The sequence below is a fragment of the Phalangium opilio genome, unplaced genomic scaffold (assembly GCF_054372755.1).
Source record: "Phalangium opilio isolate 3A_F unplaced genomic scaffold, DU_Popi_V2 ptg000079l_1, whole genome shotgun sequence".
NCBI classification, from domain to species: Eukaryota; Metazoa; Arthropoda; class Arachnida; order Opiliones; family Phalangiidae; genus Phalangium; species Phalangium opilio.
In genome coordinates this window covers 1,049,879-1,072,020 of record NW_028324187.1, presented here as the reverse complement: position 1 = coordinate 1,072,020, position 22,142 = coordinate 1,049,879, and the positions used below count along the sequence as shown (strand labels likewise).

At 34.1% G+C, this 22,142-nt stretch overlaps 4 protein-coding genes and 1 long non-coding RNA gene across 9 annotated transcripts in view; 4 read left to right on the top strand and 1 right to left on the bottom strand.

The window, feature by feature from the left end:
* Window positions 1–1,434: 1,434 nt before the first annotated feature.
* Window positions 1,435–4,631, top strand: LOC149654083 (CD63 antigen-like). Its single transcript, XM_089845458.1, has 6 exons — window positions 1,435–1,625; window positions 2,340–2,528; window positions 2,606–2,779; window positions 2,860–3,003; window positions 3,532–3,763; window positions 3,800–4,631. The coding sequence occupies exons 1-5, from the start codon at window positions 1,560–1,562 to the stop codon at window positions 3,679–3,681; spliced, it is 723 nt and encodes a 240-aa protein (XP_089701584.1). The 5' UTR covers window positions 1,435–1,559; the 3' UTR covers window positions 3,682–3,763; window positions 3,800–4,631.
* Window positions 4,632–11,727: 7,096 nt separating this feature from the next.
* Window positions 11,728–14,736, top strand: LOC149654082 (uncharacterized). 5 transcript variants are annotated; one of them, XR_016370488.1, is made up of 6 exons: window positions 11,728–11,755; window positions 12,954–12,985; window positions 13,062–13,225; window positions 13,309–13,504; window positions 13,568–13,686; window positions 14,311–14,736. It is a non-coding gene; the product is annotated as an uncharacterized LOC149654082 (long non-coding RNA). The 5 variants fall into 5 exon arrangements; XR_016370487.1 differs by lacking the exon at window positions 11,728–11,755 and adding an exon at window positions 12,085–12,860; XR_016370489.1 differs by lacking the exon at window positions 11,728–11,755 and having other exon boundaries at window positions 12,086–12,985; window positions 14,311–14,403; window positions 14,471–14,736.
* Window positions 14,737–16,061: 1,325 nt separating this feature from the next.
* LOC149654081 (23 kDa integral membrane protein-like) lies at window positions 16,062–18,527 on the top strand. The gene is made up of 6 exons (XM_089845450.1): window positions 16,062–16,472; window positions 16,540–16,728; window positions 16,798–16,872; window positions 16,945–17,043; window positions 17,127–17,249; window positions 17,306–18,527. Exons 1-6 carry the CDS (start codon window positions 16,410–16,412, stop codon window positions 17,432–17,434), a joined length of 678 nt encoding a protein of 225 aa, XP_089701576.1. The 5' UTR covers window positions 16,062–16,409; the 3' UTR covers window positions 17,435–18,527.
* A 202-nt stretch (window positions 18,528–18,729) lies between these two features.
* LOC149654071 (retinol dehydrogenase 11-like) overlaps window positions 18,730–22,142 on the top strand; it is a 44,884-nt gene continuing 41,471 nt past the window's right edge. The window contains exon 1 of the mRNA XM_089845449.1: window positions 18,730–19,035. The gene's annotated coding sequence lies outside the window, so the exon portion shown is untranslated. The remainder of the gene's footprint in view (window positions 19,036–22,142) is intronic.
* gudu (Armadillo repeat-containing protein gudu) lies at window positions 19,003–22,074 on the bottom strand. The gene is made up of 10 exons (XM_089845443.1): window positions 21,493–22,074; window positions 21,286–21,432; window positions 21,007–21,216; window positions 20,686–20,934; window positions 20,511–20,621; window positions 20,226–20,450; window positions 19,978–20,159; window positions 19,611–19,914; window positions 19,307–19,528; window positions 19,003–19,244 (listed from the first exon to the last, which is right to left on the bottom strand). The coding sequence occupies exons 1-10, from the start codon at window positions 21,622–21,624 to the stop codon at window positions 19,104–19,106; spliced, it is 1,923 nt and encodes a 640-aa protein (XP_089701569.1). The 5' UTR covers window positions 21,625–22,074; the 3' UTR covers window positions 19,003–19,103.

Here is a 22,142-nt window from a genome sequence, read left to right as displayed (position 1 = left end):
GGTGACCTCATACCAATATACAAAGGGATTTAAAATCCAGTTTTAATAAATAATACAAAAAAAGACCAAAACCAAAACGTTTATCTAAAAAGCATTAGCTAGAAATAAAGTTGTGTTGAAACATAATCAAACACTTGATAATAACGAAGATTCGAACCATTTTAACAGAAAACAGAGTTAATATATTAAAGAGTAAACAAATATTGTTTTGAAAAACCATTATAGACTATAGTGGACCCAGTTTTAGTTTTTGGGTAGGCTTATCTACATAGACACAATTCCTATTACATTTTTCTGAACTCGGTTGATATCTTCTCTGTTGAAATGTGAATCAACAGATGGGAGGCGACGCCATTTCTATAGAGCTATCTCAGTTGTGACGTCAGTGTCTAGGTAAAACGTCATGGACTTAACTTGGGTAGTGGGCGGCCATCTTTGGTACAGATGTGGTTCTATGGTAAAATAGCATGGGTGACGTCACGCTAAGGCTTCTAAGATAGCTCTATTTCCTTTTTCTGAACTCGGTTGATATTTTCTCTGTTGAAATCAACAGATGGGCGTATTGTTCGGAAAACTTTTTTTTTATAATAGCCTTGAGGACTTTTATCAAATCGATAACTTTGGAAACCAAAAATTATTTTCTACGTTTAATCAGCCACGTCTTTGTTTCAAATTTTCAAGTGATTTCATACATTAGGAACTTTTACTACCAAATTTTCTTAGAAAAAAAGGAATTTAACCTCAAAAAAATCTTAATTACTTTTGTCGGTACTAGAAAAATAGTTCCGTAATTAGTAATACACAGTTACATGTCAGTAATTACGGGTTTCTAAAAAGAAAAAGTGTATCGTCTTTTTTATTTTTAAAACTTTTCACGTTTTGTCAAGGGCTTATAAACCCGTTTCCCTTCCCAACTTGAAAAGTAGTGGTAAACTTGATTATATCACCAACTTGGTTAGCCACCAAAAAAATAACTAAAATAAAAAAAAATTAAAGCTGAGTCAATAATATCAAAATCCCATTAAAGTCTTAATTATCTGATTTATGAGACTAATTACATAAATATTACACGAAATTATGATTGATTTCATGTCAGGAGACCTGTAGTTATCTGTGATTAAAGTTCAAATTAATTTCTGAACTAATGGCAATACCATCCCCGTGACTTTTGACGTCATTAGACTATACGTCATTTTATTTAGATTCTATTACAGGTTTTTCTAGGTAAAAATTCCATGATTTAAATTATTTATTTCTAATTAAAACTGGCTTAATCCATCCCTTAAGCTTTATTTTAATGTTTCAAACAAATAATGAACGTCTAAAAATATTTTTCTCTAAACTCGAGGAACTACTTTTTTGCAAAACGTCATAGGTTTGCGTCATCGATCGTGCTCACGTGATTTCTTACTTTCTGTCAATCCTGCGCCCTCTCCGCTCTCAACTAGAGGTTTATTAACGTCGAAGTGCGAGGCGAACAGAGTTAGTGTGGAATTTCAATCGGAACTTTCCGATTCGTTGTACTTTTTTGTTGGAAAAAACTATTTAATTGTGTCAAAATGGTAGTTAGCGGTGGACAGAGGATCGTAAAATACCTCCTTTTCTTTTTCAACTTCGTTTTTGTGGTGAGTTTTAATTTCTGTTAACTATTTTGTGGGAAGTATCCTTATGTTTAGATGCCAAGGCTTAGGGTACATATTTTTAGCTTTTTGTTACGCTTTTCCTTGGGAATGAGTTGGACAACTGCGCAGATTAGGGGGTAGTCAATAACAGTTGCTAAGGCTAAACTGGTTTTGATAAGCTTTATATCGAAATTGCGATGTAATTGCAAGAAAATGAGAGTTTAAGTTAAGCCTAATTTTCTATATATGTAACTTTTACCCAATTATTTTCCCCCTATGTATAGAAACTAAACGTGTCACAACCAGGTTAGGTGTTAGGTATCTGAAACTAGGGCATACATTTTTTTCCCGTTCTGAAACTGAAGTGTCAAAATTGTAAAGTAGGGATGACTATACTTGAACCACGAACAAAGTTCAGTAAATATTGAGGTTTAAAATATGTTTTAATTGGGTTTTTAATAAAAAGTAAATCTGTAATTTTACTATATTTCACCTTCAAGCCTTAGCAACAGAGTTCTAAATGAAAAATTTAGTTAAGTGCAACTTAATGGACTATTAATGACTTTTCTGTGCACTAGAAAAACATTATGTACAAGTTAAAACCCCTACACTTTTGCTTAGACCTTTGAGTTGTAAATTATATAGAGGTTCCTAAGGGTGTGACCTATTTTTATTACATTTATAGTATCATAACTTATTGAAATTTTATTTGAATAGGTCACTGGTTTGGCTTTAATTATTGTTGGAGGTGTTGTTGAATACAAAGCCAGAAATTACCTCAACTTCTTAGGAGATTCTTACGTCTCTACAGCCATCCTTTTGATCATTTTGGGTGTTGTAGTCTTTTTTATCGCGTTCCTAGGATGTTGTGGAGCAACCAAAGAAAACATTTGCATGATTCAAACTGTAAGTTCGTTTTAAATAATTAATTAGAACATTGAATCTTCGGAAAAGGAACTTTATAATCATAAATTTATTCACAGTTCTCCGTTCTCCTCTTCATTCTCTTCATCATGGAATTGGCTGGAGGTATTGCCGCTTACGTCTACAAAGATAAGCTTCACGATATTGCCCAAGAAGGTTTGAACAACACTTTCCACGATGCTCTTTCTGGAGACGTGAAAGCCATGAAAGGATGGGAAGACATTCAACACGAAGTAAATAATATTCATTACTCAAATAATAATAATAATAATAATCCTAATTAATAATTTAATTAACTTTAATCACCTTTTAGTTCAAATGCTGTGGTTTTGAAGGATACAGTGATTACGAAGAACGTGGTGATATTGGCATAAACAGTACTGATACCTTAAAGAGAACTTGTTGTAGAAACTTGGAAGAAGGAAAGGAATGCGAAAAGGATGATGCTTTTAAAACTGTAAGACTCGGGTTTAAATCAGGGGTGTGCGAGTACTCGACTCGATACTCTATAACAACACATTGAGATACTCGAGACAGATTCGAGTAGCTTTTTAACATCTTAAATACTCGAGTCCGAGGCTTACAACTATAGCAGACGATGAGTTCATGAGCATTTATTTTGAAAATCACCAGTTCAATGTTTAATTGATCACTAACAATCTTTTTGAACTAGTTAGATGTTAGATAATTGAACATCTTCGTTCGTTATTTTCAAGAAATTTATAAAATTGCTACTCGACAAGTCAATATTTGAGACTCGATAATTACTCGAAAGAACAAACAAAATTTGATCTATCTAAATACTTGATACTCGAAAGTATTTTTGAGACTCGGCTCGATAGTTACTCGATAAGAAATTAGTTTCGATACTCGGACTCGGCTCGAAACCGAAAAAACGGGACTCGCACACCACTGATTTAAATTAAATTAAATTAAAATCTATTTCATAATCAAAATATTAATTTAATTGCTTTTAAAATCGCAGGGATGCAAGGATGGAGTCGTCAACTTCTTTAAAGACAACATTGCTAAAGTTGGAGCTGCTGGCATCAGTATTGCTTTTATTGAAGTAATTGGCATCGTTTTTGCTTGCTGTTTATTGCGTGCCATTAAAGCGCAATATGAAACTGTATAAAAGTGATTAAAGAAAGCAAAAAAAAAAAAACATTTTTTGTAAAAACTTATTTTTAAAAATTATCGAGTTTTAAATTAATTAAATAATTAATTTATAAATTAATTAATTAATTAATTAATTAATTAATTTATAAATTAATTAATTAGTAAATTTTTTTAGGAATATCAAAACATCTGGTTGGTTCTATTCTATTAATTAATTAAAGTCATTAGGAAAAAGATGTTGCCGCCAGATGTTTTGGCATTCTTTCAAATTTAAACTCGAATAATTTTTGAGTTAATTAAAAATTAGTTGTTCCAATTATTTTTGTTTTTGTTTTTTGGTCACGTGTGAATGAAAAAAAAAACAAAGTAACTCTTCTTTCTTTTCCTTCATTATTTAAATTTAATCAACTTTTATTCCAGTTAATTAGATATTATTATTAATTATTATTTTCTTAAAAATTTGAAACTTAAATATATTTCATTCTTATTTCTTCCTTAAAAATTACAATTATTAATTTTTACATATTTGAGTTAAAAAAAAAAAAAAAAAAAACCAACATTTCGTCCATTTTTTTTTTTTGGTGTTTTACTTTTTATTCCCCAAATTAAAAAAAAAGTAAAAAACCCATAACCAAATTAATTTCTTAATTAAACAACTTAATTAAATTTTGAACTGGAAATGTTATAATTATAAACTAAGCTTTGGCTGGCGTACCTGACAAAGAAAAAAATAAAAAACAAAATGGCAAAAGTTAATTTAATTTACTACACCTTGGTATTAAATATTTTTCAATGTTTGGAGAAACAAATAAAATTAACGGTAAATTTGGAAAAATAGCCAAAATAGCCGCATAGTTTGTACTTTTTAAAAGCTAATAAAAAAAAAACCCAGCAATGTCCCTTCCTCTGTATAAAACAATACTTTTTTAAATGTTAAATGACTTTTTAAATGTAGTAAAGTTTAAATTAAAACTAAATCTGTAACTTCTTGGTTCGATTTAAGTGTGATTAGAATTTTAATGCTATGATTGATTACTGCTATTAATTAACATGTAATGGTTAGAAATTCTTCACAGTAAAAAAATTATAATTTTACAAATTTTTCTGTAATTAAACTCATTTTATTTAACAATTTCACGCTTTATTCTTCTGTAGATAGCTCAAGATGACCTCAAACTGACCCTAAAGCTGAAGAGGTAAAATTAAATTAGGTAAGATATATTTTGGTTTTTGGGGCGAAACATAAACTTGTGTTTTTCTCAGCTTGTTTTACGGCTTAATGTATTATCATATCTTCAATATATGTTTTAAAGGGAGGGTAAAAAACAAAATGAAGTGCTTTTTATCGAGCAGGCTGGGAAATAAGGATATTTTTTAAACTAGTCCTTTGGACCAGTGACCCCCTAGTGTCTGAAATCATTTACTGGTCTCCGGACTGGTCCCAGCCTTTGCTCTCCAATAGATTTGCAATTAATAAACTGGTCCCGAGGACCAGTAACCCCCACTTCATGAATTAAAAAACTAGTCCAAGCAATTAATAAACTGGTTTTGGACCAGAGGAAGTGTGCTATTTCCCAGCCTGTTATCGAGTCTTCTACTAATTATATTAGTGACACATCTAGAAAATACCCTGGACCAAATAGGCCAAAAAATGACACCAGAGAGGAAAGAGGTGAACTGGAGTCGAAATTGTGATACGCTGTCAGCGGCAATTAATGTCTCCCAGTGTTCGGAACGCACGCCGCTAACCTTCTGTAGGCGATTGTTAGGTGTTTTCAAGGCACAGGGGGCATCGTCGGCGTTTTTGTACCGCACGACCCTACCGAAACGCTGGGAGGATTTTGTTTTAACTCCATCTCACTTCTTTCCTCCAAGGTTTTGAATTGGCGGAAACACGACGCGTTCCCCATTCCTTCTCCCAAAAAATATGACTTTCACGCTTTTTTTGGCCTATTCACGCTATTAGGTCTATTTTTCCTTGGTGCGCCACTTTGCCCCCTGGCGGTCGATTCCTACAACTCGTAAGAAATACGTTATAGAAATTTCATTCTTTCTGCAACGTCTAAAGTCATCAGCTGAAGGTTTTCTCCGGCAAAATTTTATGATCGTAAGTAGGTTTTTGTATTTAATTTGAATTTAAAACCATGATTTTGGTAAACTTAATTAGTTTATTAGTTGATAAAATACGGAATTCCCAAGGTTTTATTAGCATTAATTATGGGAAGGATTCTAAGTTGTAGTGGTAAGTGGTGAATTGTCGCGTAATTTAAGGTTAGCTGTTTGACCTATTGTATCGCGATTAGCGCGTATTGGCTTCACTCTTGCCTGGCGGCTCGCCATTATTACCCAAGCAATACGGTACGACCACGTGGTTTAGCGTTTCTACAAAATCATTTGAGACTGAATGTAATTAGCTTCGACGTAACAAAACGGGAGTAGGCAACCCTCGGAGTCGGGACGTACAACGGGTGGTTGAATTATTGCCGCCTTCCTCTTCGCACTCTAAAAACCCCTTTAGCCTATAGCGCAGGCGCTAAAAAGCGAGATGGAAGTCAAATTTTTACCCCCCATGTTTCTCTCTTAGTTCCGTCGAAGAGGCTTGCATCTTGGACTAATAGAAACTTCGCTTTTATTTAGTCAAAGCTTGCATCCAACTTAAACCGATTTTTTCTCCGCCGAATTATAGTTTCGTTGTTTCAACGTTTTGCTAGGATTTTACTTTTTCAAATTGTGGTTAAGGCGTATTTTTAGGTTAATTTAATTTTAATTTATATTGATGGAGTTTATTTTATTTTATGTTAAGTTTATTTCAAATTAATTGAGGTTGAAAGGGATTATTTTTAGGTACATTCTAAATTAATTTAGGTTAATGGAGTTAATTTTATGTTAAGTTATTTTCATATTAATTTAGGTTAAAGGGATTGTTTTTAGGTTAATTTATAATAAATTTAGATCAGTGAAGTTTATTTTAGATTAAATGAAAATATCACCGATCTACACATTATACCTTGAAGAACGGCCTTTATGAAAGGGAAAATATTAAAAAAAAATATTTTTACAAATTAATTAGCATTTAATTGGCCTTAAAAACGACGACTACTTTGCCGCCATTTTTAGAATCGTCTGCTAGCCAGAACCCCTTACCCCCACGTCATTAGTTGAAGCAATCCCTTGCGGGTTAGAAAAAGGCCGTTCTTTTAAGGGATAATGTTATGTTGCCTGAATTTTTCATTTCATTTAGAGTTGTTTTCAAGTATATGAGGTTATTTAATCTCCATGCATTGGAAGGACTAACTTCCAATGTGCTTGTAAGGAATTCTATTCGGGTAGAAATTTAGAGAAATGCTCGAGTCGCGAAGAAAAGGCAAACTAGATTCGGCTTTGAATGATATATTTATCGTCTTTTATACTTAAATCCTTCTTAGTGTTCATTTTACTTTCCCTTTAATTTCAGTAGAAAATGGCATCCAATTGTGTTGAAAATGGTAAGTAGAACTCGCTTTCTTACCACACGATTCGTTTACAACTCAAAACCAATTTTTTATTTCTAATTTTTTTATTGATTTGAAAAACAGAAAAAAAAGATATTTTAAAGCCCTTTAAACTGGGTAAGATCGTAAACTAATCTAACCCAACTTGTTAACGTTAACTAAACGTTTCTTTATCTGTTATATAAAGGATACACAAGGGAACTTTCTTACCGGAACAAGAAATCAAATGAATTCTTCCTCGAAATATTTTATTACGCGCCCCCAAAAAAATATAACGAAAAACGTGGTGATAGACTCGTGAGTTCTTGCGTTAAACTGTAATTTAAAGGCCGAGTTCCAAAGAAAAGTAGTCTAGCTAACTGAGTCTGCACGGTCGCTCCGTTGTTCCAGCAAAATGGGTAAACTGATGGTAAATAATAGAACGTCGGAGGGATGCAAAATTTCGAAACGACCCCCTCCCCCCTCCTCCCCCAAAAATATTGTCTATCTCCAGTTTGCTAGAAGAGGTAATTTTGTTGGAAAATGGACACGGTCCCCCATTGTTAGTCTCGACTAGGAGGATCGATGGGTTTTCACCTCTATCCTCCTAGGTCTCGCTGTTTGCTGTTCAGTTTGCTTGCGTTTTGGAACTCTGTCTTGAAGAGTCAATTTTACCTCGTCAATAAAAGAGTGATCAACTTTTGTTTTTTATTATAGCGGTCCGAAGCGGATATTATAAAACATTGTAAGTTTATATTTAAAGCTAGGATTTAATCGATTTTCTGATAATTGAACTTAATTTTGCAGTGGAAACCGTTAAGGTTGATCTTAAGTTAGAAAATTTCACATTCATAAAGGAAAGAATTTACAAAGAACCGTGGGAGACAGTTCACCATGTTATCCCCCGAAATGTAAAAAACCCCGTAAGTGCTAACTGGTGTATACTTTAGTAGCTGATACCATTGGAAAGAGAATAATTTGACTTATCACACACCCTGAAGGCATTTGGACGTAGCTTTGATATTCCCAAACGTCATTTACACTCTGGAACCGCCCCTCCTCCCTCCGTTTAAATAATTGAATTCATTAATACATCAGAATGAGTAATTTTAGTTGAAAACATTAAATTTCAAATATCAAGTCTACGTCGAATTATAGCTAGAATATGCCAAAATTTCGTAAATTAATTCTTCTAATATTCTTCTTACTTTCGTTATAGTTATAAGGATGTTGAAATAATTTTTTGGTTAGATTACCTTTACATTAGTTCGGTTCACGTGGCAATTTAAAACAGTCCTTGTACCATCGTCGATCCGATACTGTAAGGTCATCCTGGACATATTACGATAAGTTAATGACCATTTGGTTTAGGCAATAATCGGTTATGGAATTATATTGACATAATTCAGGTAAAAGGGGAAATTTCGTTTTAATCAAGCTTGTAGTTTTTTGAATTTGAAAACAACTGAAAATTGTCTTCAAAGTCGCGAATATTTGAAACATCGGCGCGTACATGGTTACGCGACTAAAGTATTAAGATTACGAGAGTGTCATACTTCTTCTATTATCCCCTTCTGGTACTACTCATTTTTAAACCCACAACAACGTTGCGAATTTCCTATATAAAAAAATTAGATTCTTAAATTTCAAAAGTGCAGCCTTTCACGCCGAGTTCAAAAGAAGATAATGGGAAATTGTTTTTAACTCTTTGTGTCTTGGCAATTTAAATTAAAAATCTTACACAATTTTATTTAATTTAATCGTTCAAATAAATTTGCATGATTTAAATTAGCTTTTCTATTCATTTTAGCCGAACACGGCCTCAAAGGGCGCCCAAGCAGATGACCCACCTCCATCGCCGGCTGCCAGAAATGGCATGGGGAGGTACGTTGCATTAGCAAATTTACCCTGCGAAGTATGCAGTAAGCGACCCCATTTCCCAACTTGCTTGGAGCTCCCCTAACACCAAATGCGTGTGTGGCATTCGCTGGGTTTAATATAAGACCAAACGGAATTAATTTTTATTATAGCTCTTTAATAATTGGCGGTATCTCCTAGATCGCGGTTGATTTTAATTGCGCCTTTTATAAATAGCGAAAATTTCATTGTTTCATTAGCAACGTTTGGGATGCCATTGAAAAAGAAAGTAACATTATTAAGGAAGAATTGAAGAGAATCCATGACGCTCAAATAGAGCATGAAAGAAAAAAGATGGAATTCGAAACAGAAATTGAAAAGCGAAAGAAAGCCTTTTTTTTTTAATCATTTTAGCGTTTTTTATTTATTTTGTTTTTATTAATTTTAGCTTTTTTTATTTATTTTGTTTTTATTAATTTTAGCTTTTTTATTTATTTTGTTTTTATCAATTTTAGCTTTTTTTTATTTATTTTGTCTCTATTCATTTTAGCGTTTGAAAGAGATTTTATTTAGGCTATTTTGTCTCTATTCATTTTAGCGTTTGAAAGAGATTTTATTTAGGCTATTTTGTCTCTATTCATTTTAGCGTTTGAAAGAGATTTTATTTAGGCTATTTTGTCTCTATTCATTTTAGCGTTTGAAAGAGATTTTATTTATTTTGTTTTTTCTTTACTTTAAATCGTACAAAATTTTAAATAAATTAAAGAAATTGATTTTGATCGTGCCTTTTTACAATAATAATAGATTAACTTTAACCAGAAGGGAATGATTTAGAAGAGAAGTATTATATACTTCTGCTTTAACTATCATGTCAATCCACTACAAAAGTGAAAAAGATTAGGCTATACTAGTTTCTCGCTACCTTACTCATTTCAGGAAGCGCAAGTAAGATGAACATAAAGTCAGTTTGTTAGGAGCAAGAAGGAATTTACTATAAGAAGACCTAAAAAGGCGTCCGGTGCGCGCGTGATAGTCGACAATCCCCCTCATGGGTGGGTGGAGGGTGGAAACGGAGGCGGATCTTAATATTTTATCTTACTCTTATGTTTTCCACTATCCATCTCTTTTACCATAAGTTTATCATGCCTCTAAGTACACAAATATGGGTTACAACTGGGCATCTTCTGAAGGCTACTGTGACGTCAGAACTCGTATAGCGCTAAGATCCGAAGAGAGAAAATTTTGAAATTTCTTTCGCGGTGCAGCCACCAAGCGGTCGAGACTATTACTAAATTGGTCTCATGAAAAAAAAAATTGGAGTTAAAAATCAGTTGTTCCAATTATTTTTTTTTTGTTTTGTTTATTGGTCACGTGTGAATGAAAAAAGTAACTTTTCTTTTCCTTCATTATTTAATCAACTTTTATTCCAGTTAATTAGTTATTATTTTCTTAAAAATTTAAAACTTAAATATATTTCTTATTTCTTCCTTAAAAATTACAATTATTTACATATTTTAGTTAAAAAAAAAAACATTTCGTCCATTTTTTGGTGTTTTACTTTATTCCCCAAATAAAACCCATAACCAAATTGATTTCTAATTAAACTTAATTTTGAACTGGAAATGTTATAAACTAAGCTTTGGCGTACCTGACAAAGAAAAACAAATGACAAAAGTTAATTTATTTGGTATTAAGTATTTTTCAATGTTTGGAGAAAAAATTAAATAACGGTAAATTTGGAAATAGCCGCATAGTTTTTACTTTTTAAAATCTAAAGAAAAAAACCCAGCACTGTCCCTTCCTCTGTATAAAACAATACTTTTTTAAATGTTAAATGACTTTTTAAATGTAGTTTTAGAACTAAATCTGTGACTTCTTGGTTACATTTAAGTGTGATTAGAATTTTAATGCTATGATTGCTGCTATTAAAAAATAAAATCATGTAATGGTTAGAAATTCTTCACAGTAAAAAAAATTATAATTTTACAAATTCTTCTGTAATTAAACTCATTTTATTTAACAATTTCACGCTTTATTCTTCTGTAGATAGCTCAAGAAGACCTCAAACTGACCCTAAAGCTGAAGAGGTAAAATTAAATTAGGTAAGATATATTTTGGTTTTTGGGGCGAAACATAAACTTGTGTTTTTCTCAGCTTGTTTTACGGCTTAATGTATTATCATATCTTCAATATATGTTTTAAAGGGAGGGTAAAAAACAAAATGAAGTGCTTTTTATCGAGTCTTCTACTAATTATATTAGTGACACGTCCAGAAAATACCCTGGACCAAATAGGCTAAAAAATTACACCAGAGAGGAAAGAGATGAGCTGGAGTGGTAATGGTGATACGCTGTCAGCGGCAATTAATGTCTCCCAGTGTTCCTAACGCACGCCGCTAACCTTCTGTAGGCGATTGTTAGGTGTTTTCAAGGCACAGGGGGCATCGTCGGCGTTTTTGTACCGCACGTCCCTACCGAAACGCTGGGAGGATTTTGTTTTAACTCCATCTCACTTCTTTCCTCCAAGGTTTTGAATTGGCGGAAACACGACGCGTTCCCCATTCCTTCTCCCAAAAAATATGACTTTCACGCTTTTTTTGGCCTATTCACGCTATTGGGTCTATTTTTCCTTTGTGCGCCACTTTGCCCCCTGGCGGTCGATTCCTACAACTCGTAAGAAATACGTTATAGAAATTTCATTCTTTCTCCAACCCAACGTCCAAAGAAGTGATCGCGAGGTTTTCTCCATCAATATTTTATGATCGTAAGTAGGGTAATGTTTGTATTTAATTTGAATTTAAAACCATGATTTTGGTAAACTTAATTAGTTTATTAGTTGATAAAATACGGAATTCCCAAGGTTTTATTAGCATTAATTATGGGAAGGATTCTAAGTTGTAGTGGTAAATGGTGAATTGTCGCGTAATTTAAGGTTAGCCGTTTGACCTATTGTATCGCGATTACCGCGTATTGGCTTCGTTCTTGCCTGGCGGCTCGCCATTTTTACCCTAGCAATGCGGTACGACCACGTGGGTTAGGCTTAGCGTTGACTATTGTTTTCCAATTAGCGTTTCTACAAAATCATTTGAGACTGAATGTAACTAGCTTCGACGTAACAAAACGGGAGTAGGCAACCCTCGGAGTCGGGACGTACAACGGGTGGTTGAATTATTGCCGCCTTCCTCTTCGCACTCTAAAAATCCCTTTAGCCTATAGCGCAGGCGCTAAAAAGCGAGATGGAAGTCAAATTTTTACCCCCCCCCCCCCCATGTTTCACTCTTAGTTCCGTCGAAGAGGCTTGCATCTTGGACTAATAGAAACTAAGCTTTATTTAAGCCGCGTTTACACGAGACACTTTGGAACCGTTTTCAACCGTTTTGGAAAGGCCTAACACTTTTTAAAAATAATATTTGCATTTTCTCTTGAAAGATCTCAGGTTTTATGAGCTTAATATTATTTTTTGTACATTCCAAAACGGTTTAAAACGGTTTCAAAGTGTCTCGTGTAAACTTCGCTTTAGTCAAAGCTCGCATCCAACTTAAACCGATTTTTTTCTCCGCCGAATTATAGTTTCGTTGTTTCAACGTTTTGGAAGGATTTTACTTTTTCAAATTGTGGTTAAGGCGTATTTTTTTTTAGGTTAATTTAATTTTAATTTAGATTGATGGAGTATATTTTGTCATTCTTATCTCTATTTTCGTGGTTAAATATTTTTTCCGAAATTGCGCCAGTGGTAAAAAACAAACTCCACAACAATGCGATATAACTACCGATTTATAGGAATTACGTTTTAAAGTTAAGAATATAAATAATTGATGTTTCATATTTTATGTATCTCGTTTTTTCTTTTGGGTTTTTCTATTTACGAGGTAGAGTTAATTTAATTTACAAAAAAGCTTAATTATAAATTGACGCTTAGTTATTTTACACTAGTGTTCATTTTACTTTCTCTTTGATTTCAGTAAACTAATTATGGCTTTGAATTCCGAGCAAAGTAAGTAAAACGGTCACTTTCTTACTATACAATTCATTTACAACTTAAAACCAAATTTTTTTTTTTTGGAAAACAGATGTATGGCATCTTCCCTTTCGTCATGGGAAGATCGTAAATTAATCTAACCTTGCTTGTTAACCTTAACTAAACGTTTCTTCAACGTAATAAAGGGTATTGGTTCCTCGCAACACATCTAATAAAACGGACGTATATTATTATACGCCCGAAGGAAAGAACCTCGTAAGTTCTTGCGTTAAACTGTAATTTAAAGGCAGAGTTCCAGCGAATAGGATTCTAGCTAACTGAGCATCGATAAACAATAGAACGTCGGAGGGATGCAACCTCGACTAGGAGGATCGAGGTGTTTTCATCTCTATCCTCCCAGGTCTCGAAGTTCGCTGTTCAGTTTGCATGCGTTTTGGACCTCTGTCTTGAAGAGAAAATTGTACCTCGTCATTAAAAGAGTGATCAAATTTTGCTGTTTATTATAGTCGTCGATGGCAGATGTAGAAGCGCATCGTAAGTTTATATTTAAAGCTCGGATTTAATCGAAATTTCCAATAATTGATCTTTATTTTGCAGTAAATAAAGTCCCTGAACGTGGACTAACAAAAGAAAATTTTACTTTCACGGGTAAAGCTATTTACCATCCCCCTGAAGAATACGAGAGGCCGGCGAGCTCCCATCGGGATAGACAAAAGGTAAGTGGTAATTAGTGCGAACTTAAGTATCTGCTACCGATTGGAAAGAGAATAATTTGGCCTTTCACACCCTGATGGCTTTTGTCGGTAGCTTTTAAATTTCCAAAGTTCTGACCTCCCAAACGTCATATATACTCTGTTTACACCCACTCCGTTTAAATAATTCAATTCATTAATATTGACATAATTCCGGGAAATAGGGCAATTTCGTTTTAATCAAGCTTGTAGTTTTTCGAAACTAGAAAACAACCGAAAATTGTCTTCGAACTCGCGTATATTTGAAACAGTTATTTGAGCTGTTTTAAACATCGGCCTCGCGTACATGGTTACGTAACTTAAGTATTAAGAGGACGCGTGAGTGTCATCCTTCGCCTATTATCCCCTTCTGGTTCTACTCCTCGTTTTTAAACCCAAAACAACGTTGCGAATTTTCTATATAAAAAAATTACTTTCTTAAGTTTCAAAAGTGCAGCCTTTCACACAGACTTCGAAAGAAGATAATCGGAAATTGTTTTTAACTCTTTGTGTCTTGGCAATTTAAATTAAAAATCTTACACAATTTTATTTAATTTAATCGTTCAAATAAATTTGCATGATTTAAATTAGCTTTTCTATTCATTTTAGCCGAACACGGCCTCAAAGGGTGCCCAAGTAGATGACCCACCTCCATCGCCGGCGTTTTTTATTTATTTTGTTTTTATTAATTTTAGCGTTTTTATTTATTTTGCTTTTATTAATTTTAGCGTTTTTTATTTATTTTGTTTTTAATCATTTTAGCGTTTTTTATTTATTTTGTTTTTATTAATTTTAGCGTTTGAAAGAGATTTTATTTATTTTGTCTCTATTCATTTTAGCGTTTGAAAGAGATTTTATTTATTTTGTTTTTTCTTTACTTTAAATCGTACAAAATTTTAAATAAATTAAAGAAATTGATTTTGATCGTGCCTTTTTACAATAATAATAGATTAACTTTAACCAGAAGGGAATGATTAAGAGAAGTATTATATACTTCTGCTTTAACTATCATGCTAATCCACTACAAAAGTGAAAAGGGAAAAGGATTAGGCTATCCGGGTTTCTCGCTACCTTATATACTCATTTCAGGAAGCGTAAGTAAGATTAACATAAAGTCAGTTTGTCTAGGGGATGATTTTGTAGGAGCAAGAAGGAATTTACTATAAGAAGGCCTAAAAAGGCGTCCGGTGCGCGCGTGATAGTCGACAATCCCCCTCATGGGTGGGTGGAGGGTGGAAACGGAGGCGGGACTTAATATTTTATCTTACTCTGTGTTCCACTAATCTATCTCTTTTACCATAAGTTTATCATGCCTCTAAGTATACAAATATGGGTTACAACTGGGCATCTTCTGCAGGCTACTGTGACGTCAGAACTCGTAAGATCCGAAGAGAGAAAATTTTGAAATTTCTTTCGCGGTGCAGCCACCAAGCGGTCGAGACGATTACTAAATTGGTCTCATGAAAAAAAAAAATCATCCATTGGAATAAGGGAGATTTTTACGTTTCGTATAGGGGGGACGAATTTTACTTAAGCAACCCCAAAATCCCTCTCTCTCGTGAGCAGTCTGGGAAATAAGGATAATTTTTAAACTAGTTCTTGGGACCAGTGACCCCCCTAGTGTCCTAAATAATAAACTGGTCTCCGGAGTGGTCCCAGCCTTTGTTCTCCAATAGATTTGCAATTAATAAACTGGTCCCGAGGACCAGTAACCCCCACTTTTTGAATTAAAAAAACTAGTCCAACAATAAACTGGTTTTGGACCAGAGGAAGTGTGCTATTTCCCAGACTGCTCGTGAGATAGAAGCGGTTTCGGTCCTGAAAGGGATAAAAGAAACGCCAGGCTAGGCAGTACAATTTTGTATTGAAGTTGAGGTGATAAATGATACGGAGAGAGTATAGAGCTATTTCAGAAGGGGTAATGGCTACGTCACCCATGCTATTTGCCCATAGAGAAAACCCTCACAAAATGTCCGCCCTACACTCAAAGGCAGGCCCAATTTTCGTAGCAGACGAAATTTTGCCCCCACTAAAATAGCTATATAGGGTTTCATTAAAGGGAGCCAGACAAACACTATTGCCATAGGAGTACCAGCCACGTCTTAGAGGCATGATAAACTTATGCTTTTACCTTTTCGTTAAGCCTTGGTTTAGTTTTAGGAACTCAGTTAGGTTCAAAACCTTTTACAAACTTGCTAATGGCAATTAAAAACCAAACGACGAATGTTATATTACCTTGGACCTTTTACAATTTTTAGTCGCCTGGCCAATTATAGGCGAGTTTGTAAAAAGTGATATGCAATTTTGTTAATTTTGATAATTTTGATAATTTTGATATGCAATTTTGTTAATTTTGATATGCAATTTTGTTAATTTTGATATGCAATTTTGTTAATTTTGATATGCAAACTAGTTTATGGTTTGCAAACCTTTTTCGATTAGTTCGACGCTTGGGTGATATGCAAGTTTGTTAAAAAAGTTTGCAAAAAATTTCTACGCAAATTAGGGCCTCCCGTTGTGGCAGCTGAGATCGTGAGAAAAATCGAAATTTCGCAACTGTACAAGAAGAGACTTGTGGAGTGGATCGAGTGGTGATACGTCACTACTTAACGAAAACCATAACAATGGATCATTAATTTAATTGATCCAATTTAAATGACATTAATTTTTAATTAAGTAAATCGGTAAAGAACGTCCAAAACTAAGAAATGGCGCAGGGAATGGCTGTTTTGGTGAAATGCTTAATTTTTGTTTTTAATTTATTGTTCTGCGTAAGTTAATTAAATTATATTATTATTTAATCGCGCATTTTTTAATGTCATTAAATTATTTTAAAAGGTTACTGGGTTGGCATTAATCGCAATTGGTTCTTTAGTGGAATACAAAGCTCGAAATTACCTTAATTTACTCGGTGATTCTTATATATCCAGCGCAACATTGCTGATCATTTTGGGAATTGTCATATTTTTTACGTCATTCCTGGGATGTTGCGGCGCGTGTAAGGAAAATGTCTGCATGATGTTAACCGTAAGTTTAATTTTAATTACAATATAATAATTTTTATTAAATTAAATTAATTTGATATAATTTCTATAGTTTTCCGTCTTACTCTTTTTACTCTTTGTTGCTGAAATGGCAGCTGCAATTTCAGCCTATGTTTATAGGAATGAGGTAAGACGGAGTTAAATTAAGATTAAGAAATTAATTATGAATTCAATTCATAATTAATTTAATTAATTATAGTTAAAAGGAATACTTCATGATGGATTAAGTAACAACTTTGATAAAGCTTTAAATGAAAAAGCAGACGCTATTAAAGGATGGGAACACATTCAACATGATGTAAGTTTATTTATTTATTTTCCTTTTTTATAAATATACGTAATTTTAATATTAAATTAATATTAATTAAATTAAATTGTCAGTTTAATTGCTGTGGTTTTAATGGACCTGATGACTTTAACTCAACAAATGTCATTCCATTTTTGACTTGCTGTAAACTTTTGAGTGTAGATGTGAATTGTACTCGGGAATTTGCTCAACCAGAAGTATGTTACGATATTAAAATATTTTTTAATAAATAAATTGGTTTTTAAACTTCCAGGGTTGCAAAGTAGCGGTTGTAAATTTTTTTACGAGTAATATTGGAGCTATTGGAGGGGCAGCTTTAGCTGTTGCATTTATAGAAGTGTTTGGAATCATGTTGGCTTGCTGTTTAGCTCGTGCCATGTAGAGATAGCTAGTATTTACGTACAAATCCTCAGAAACTAATCAAAAACAACTAATTACAATTTTAATTATTGTTGGACCAATTTTTATAAATTAATTAACTAACTTAGATTTTAACAAAGCCACATACACTTAGCTATATTTTAATGACTATATGGTTTATGGTATAAAATATTTACAATCTACTTTATAATTAGGTATATTAATTATTTTTTTACAAACTAAACTTATTCTTATACTCATTTAGGTTTTTTTAGAATCATTAACACGTCCATTTTAACCAGAAAAATTTATATAAGTACTCTCTAATCTTGTGCACATGATTAAATAAAGGAGGGGTATACAAATTGCCAAATATTTAAACAACAATTGGCCTTATTCCTGATCAACGCCACCGAAGTGTAGCGGCGACTTTTGGAACAATAATAATACGGTAGCCAATTACAGGTGGCGCTGGAGTTGATGGACTCTGGAGAATGAGATGTTATTTTCTGTTTTGATTATTACTGCTTCAACTTCAAAAAACATGTTTTAACTAATTATTATTAACCGAATAATCTCCAAATAGACCAAAATCGAATGAAAACTTACTCCGAAAGTCTTATTTCATAATATTAGACAGAATAAGAAAGGTAAAATCAACTTTTAATACTTTTGAAACCATATCGCTTGTTAAGCCTTGGCTATTCACATGATTGAAAATAGAGAGTCCATCGGCTCCAGCGCCACCTGTAATTGGCTACCGTATTATTATAGTTCCAAAAGTCGCCGCTACGCCTCTGTGGCGTTGATCAGGAATAAGGCCAATTGTGCACTGAACTATTTTTTATACTCTACTTAAGCTTTATTGAAACGGATTATAAAATTGACAATGTGGATTAAAAATTCCCTACTAATATTGATGAACCAAAGCTGATACATTTTAAATTAATCTATATTTAAAATATAATAATGCTATTGCATATGATTATAAAAATATAATTATAATTATTATATTCACTTATTTAAATAAATCCTAATGGAAGCTAGATAGAATCTCTCTAAAAACAAAGCGTGTATTTATTGCTTTGATAAAATAAAATTTAAATTGTTATTCATTTTCGAATTTTATTTATATTATTATTTCCCGCCTTTTTATCGCTTTTAAAAAGACCCGCGCTTTTGAACTATACCTAAAATTTTCAAATTCGCCTACGTGATTGGCTCCCTCTTATCACGTGGTTGAAGGAGACCCTTTCTGAGGCCAACTCCGGAGTCCGGATTCCGGAACACAGTTTTTTTCTGGAACACAGTTTTTTTCGCGCTCGTTCGCGTAGCCCACGTCTGAACTCTGAACCGTGGAAGGATACTGTGGTTTTAATTTTAAGTTAATTAAAAAACGGAAGAAATATTGGAAACTTATCTATTCAAATGTACGCGTATAAATTTATTTTCACCATACGAATACAAAGCTTCAATTTCCAACTTTGAATTATTTTTTTTGTTGATGGTAAGCCTTGGTCTTTCATAGTGCGCGGTGTGTGCCTGTGGTTTTGGAATAGTATGGATTGAAACAAATAATGGAAAAAACACTAATATCAAATACATTTATTCAACATTTTAAAGGTAAGAATTATTTTTAAGTATTGCATTGGTGTGTAGTATCAAAAAAGTATAATGATTGGGTGTACCATCTAAGCCTTGGCAATGACAGTAGTAGTACTAGTACGTTTTGGCCTATTATTATTATTAGCACGTTGTCTAATTTCACGCAAACATTCTACCGCGGCTACTTGTACAGCGTCTTCGGGGAAGCCAACATTTTTTACTAGAATCTGAAGTATTATATGCCAATTAGACTAAAACTAACCCAAAGCTGGCAATTCCTTTTATTTACCGGAACCGCGTGGTATTTCCTCATTAATCTGCAGTTATTATCACTTAATGATAATTGTCTTAAGGCAAATATGGCTTCTCTGACGGTTTCCTTTTCCGGTGACTTCAAATACTTGACCAATGGCCTAATGACCCCTTTCCGACCAAAAAGGTCACGGTTTATTTGTGTCCTGCTACAACTTCCAACAGCTCTTGCAATTTGAGCTTGAAATCGTGGCTCTTTCTAGAGAAATAGTGGTCTTATTTTACACATAACATATTCAAGAACAATTAAATTTTAAACGAACCAAACATCAACCACTCACAACTTTGGCCAATTTTGCCAGTATTTCCACAACACCATGGTCTGTAAGGGTTCCAAGACATTCCTCATCTTGACTAACCACTGATAATAAAGCGCATATTGAGGAACGCACCTCTGTATGAGATGATTTTAGGGCATCCACTAATATTTCCAAACCTCCAACGAAAGATGTCATTTTCCCAGGAGTTAGTTTTGTATTTTGCAAACAAATAAATAAGGCCCACGCCGTATTAGCTTGCACATCAGGGTCGTTACTTTTGAGCTGAGACCATAGTAATCTGGCTGTGTCCAATTCATGGAGGGAGCTGTAGAAAAGAGATTTTAAACGTAACGCAAAGTTGCTAAGTACTTGGGTACAATTGTATTACCTCATACTAACAGGGTCTTTGGCACATGAGCATATTGTCCTGGCTATATTGACCAGTAGCAGGTTATTTGGGCTTTTTAGTAACCCTACAATCAATGGTATTCCTCCACAACGTCTAAAAGTGACTCGTCCATTCGGGTCTTCCACGCAAAAGCTAAGGGTCCCAACAACGTGTACTTTAACCTACACGTTAATATTCAATTATTTCACCCAATTGAAGTTGTTATTGCTTTTGTAAAGTATTTTTACCCTTTCTTCCTGATTTTTCAATAACTTAACCAAATGTTCCACCACGTTCAATTTAAGCAAACGATCAACGTTAGATTTGCTTTGCGAACAAGTCCACATGGCCCCAGTTACTGCCGCCATTAGCTCGTAATTACCATATTGAACATTCTTCGAAATAAGTCTAGCTAGAGCTGATAAACTTCCCAATCCACCAATAAGTTCTCTGGTTTCCAGATCTTGTCCACACTGAGGTAGAACTTGTTAGTTTAATTCCAATTAAGTTAAGTACTATGGAAATTAACGTACTTTAAACAACGTCGACGCGCATAACTTCTGTATTTCCACATTATTCCGTGTTAAATGCTGGCATATATCCACAATAATACCATCCTTACGATAACGTAGCCGATAATAATCCTTTAAAAGAAAGTACGCGGTGTCAGACCTGAACCATAATTCCTAGAGTATAACACAACCGAACCTCTAGGGCGCATTGTTGCGTCAACCCCAACACGGGTGTAAGAATCTTTTCGTGTGACGTCTTAAGTAGTTTCCCTAGGATCTTAATTATACCAGAGTACTTCAAAGTCTTTCTTATTCTTGCACTGTGACTTAAGGTCCATAAAGCCATCGCCCCACACTTGACACCTTCGGCTAACCGTTCATCGTTAGGGGTCCACCTTGTTTCTGGTCGGTTTAGGATATGAGATGGAACAGTTAGGAATTTGACCTGTTATATTGAACATTTTAATTATTAGTTGACGGGGTAGTTAAATGTAACAAGTTTCATACGTTAACTTACGAAGCTGGAAACGCCTCCTAAATGGAGAACAGTTTTTCTGGCCCTCTTTGTTTGGGCTATGTGGGACATGGCCTCAGCTGCCATACTTCTTAACTCAATATCGTCTTCGGACATGAGCCTCATGACGGACTGGACTCCTTTTAGTTTTACTAGGCTGTTGCACGTCGAGCGATTTTGAGCCGTTTCTTGTAGTACTTTTAGAGCACTTAGCTACCATCAAAACCCATTGACATAAGCTGATCTCATAGCCAGGACGTTTTAAGTGGTTTGCGTACTTACTTGACATTTTATGACGTTAGAATCGAGGATGTTAAGTAACAATTCCAGTCCATTAGCCTCCTTGATGGCCATATTGCATATGTCACTCTTGAGGTCGCAGTCCAACATTGAATTGAGCGCGATAGACGTAGCTGTTTGGTCTCCATACTAAAATTTAACTTTGAATTTAACGCAATTACGCAAATGTTATATAATTTTTAATCAAACCTTTGCGTAGTTAAGTAGTTTGATAATTTGCCAGTAGTCAGGTGGTAGTTCACGTTCATTGGCTGATGGTTGGAAGGCTTCATCTTCGAAGTCCTCTTCAAGTTCTGAGTCTGTACTATCATCACTGTCCATTTTAATGTTGTAGTTTTTGGGTTGACGTATACTCTTGAACCATTTTCAAAAATTATCAACACTTGGGATTCGTGGGAAATGGGTGGTTGTTATGGTTACGTTAAAAACAAAAGGATTACTATATAATATCGATTGACAAAGTCCTCTGACGTTTGACGTCACGCTACGTCACTTATACCAGAAGGGGATAATAGAAGAAGGATGCCACTCTGTATCCACTTCATACTTAAGTTATGTAACGTCATTCTTCCCAGTCTCACCCTTTTTGTTTGCTTTCCCGCTCATCAAACTTCAGATGGGCATCGCACCGTAAGGTGGATTCTATAATTGTTTGGTACTAAATTCCCAGCAATCAACCCACAAACCTCGTCTTGGGGTGGGACAAAATCCACAAGCACGTCTTGCCAAATAGTTAAGCGCTTATAGAGTAAAATGATGAGGGAACTATTTATCGCGTATGTGATTCGGTTTAGTAACCTTGCTCCGAATGATCCGATGTTGGGAAGAATGACGTTACA

Bases quoted from the DNA above. Each gene is read 5' to 3' on its own strand.
- LOC149654083 (XM_089845458.1), top strand. From the start codon at position 1,560: ATGGTAGTTAGCGGTGGACAGAGGATCGTAAAATACCTCCTTTTCTTT. The intron at 2,529-2,605 runs GTAAGTTCGTTT...ATTTATTCACAG, and splicing joins ACATTTGCATGATTCAAACT to TTCTCCGTTCTCCTCTTCAT. The intron at 2,780-2,859 runs GTAAATAATATT...ATCACCTTTTAG, and splicing joins GGGAAGACATTCAACACGAA to TTCAAATGCTGTGGTTTTGA.
- LOC149654081 (XM_089845450.1), top strand. From the start codon at position 16,410: ATGGCGCAGGGAATGGCTGTTTTGGTGAAATGCTTAATTTTTGTTTTT. The intron at 16,473-16,539 runs GTAAGTTAATTA...TTATTTTAAAAG, and splicing joins TTTTTAATTTATTGTTCTGC to GTTACTGGGTTGGCATTAAT. The intron at 16,729-16,797 runs GTAAGTTTAATT...TAATTTCTATAG, and splicing joins ATGTCTGCATGATGTTAACC to TTTTCCGTCTTACTCTTTTT.
- gudu (XM_089845443.1), bottom strand. From the start codon at position 21,624: ATGGACAGTGATGATAGTACAGACTCAGAACTTGAAGAGGACTTCGAA. The intron at 21,217-21,285 runs GTAAGTACGCAA...TTTTGATGGTAG, and splicing joins CTAACGTCATAAAATGTCAA to CTAAGTGCTCTAAAAGTACT. The intron at 19,245-19,306 runs GTAAATAAAAGG...ATAATACTTCAG, and splicing joins GGAAATACCACGCGGTTCCG to ATTCTAGTAAAAAATGTTGG.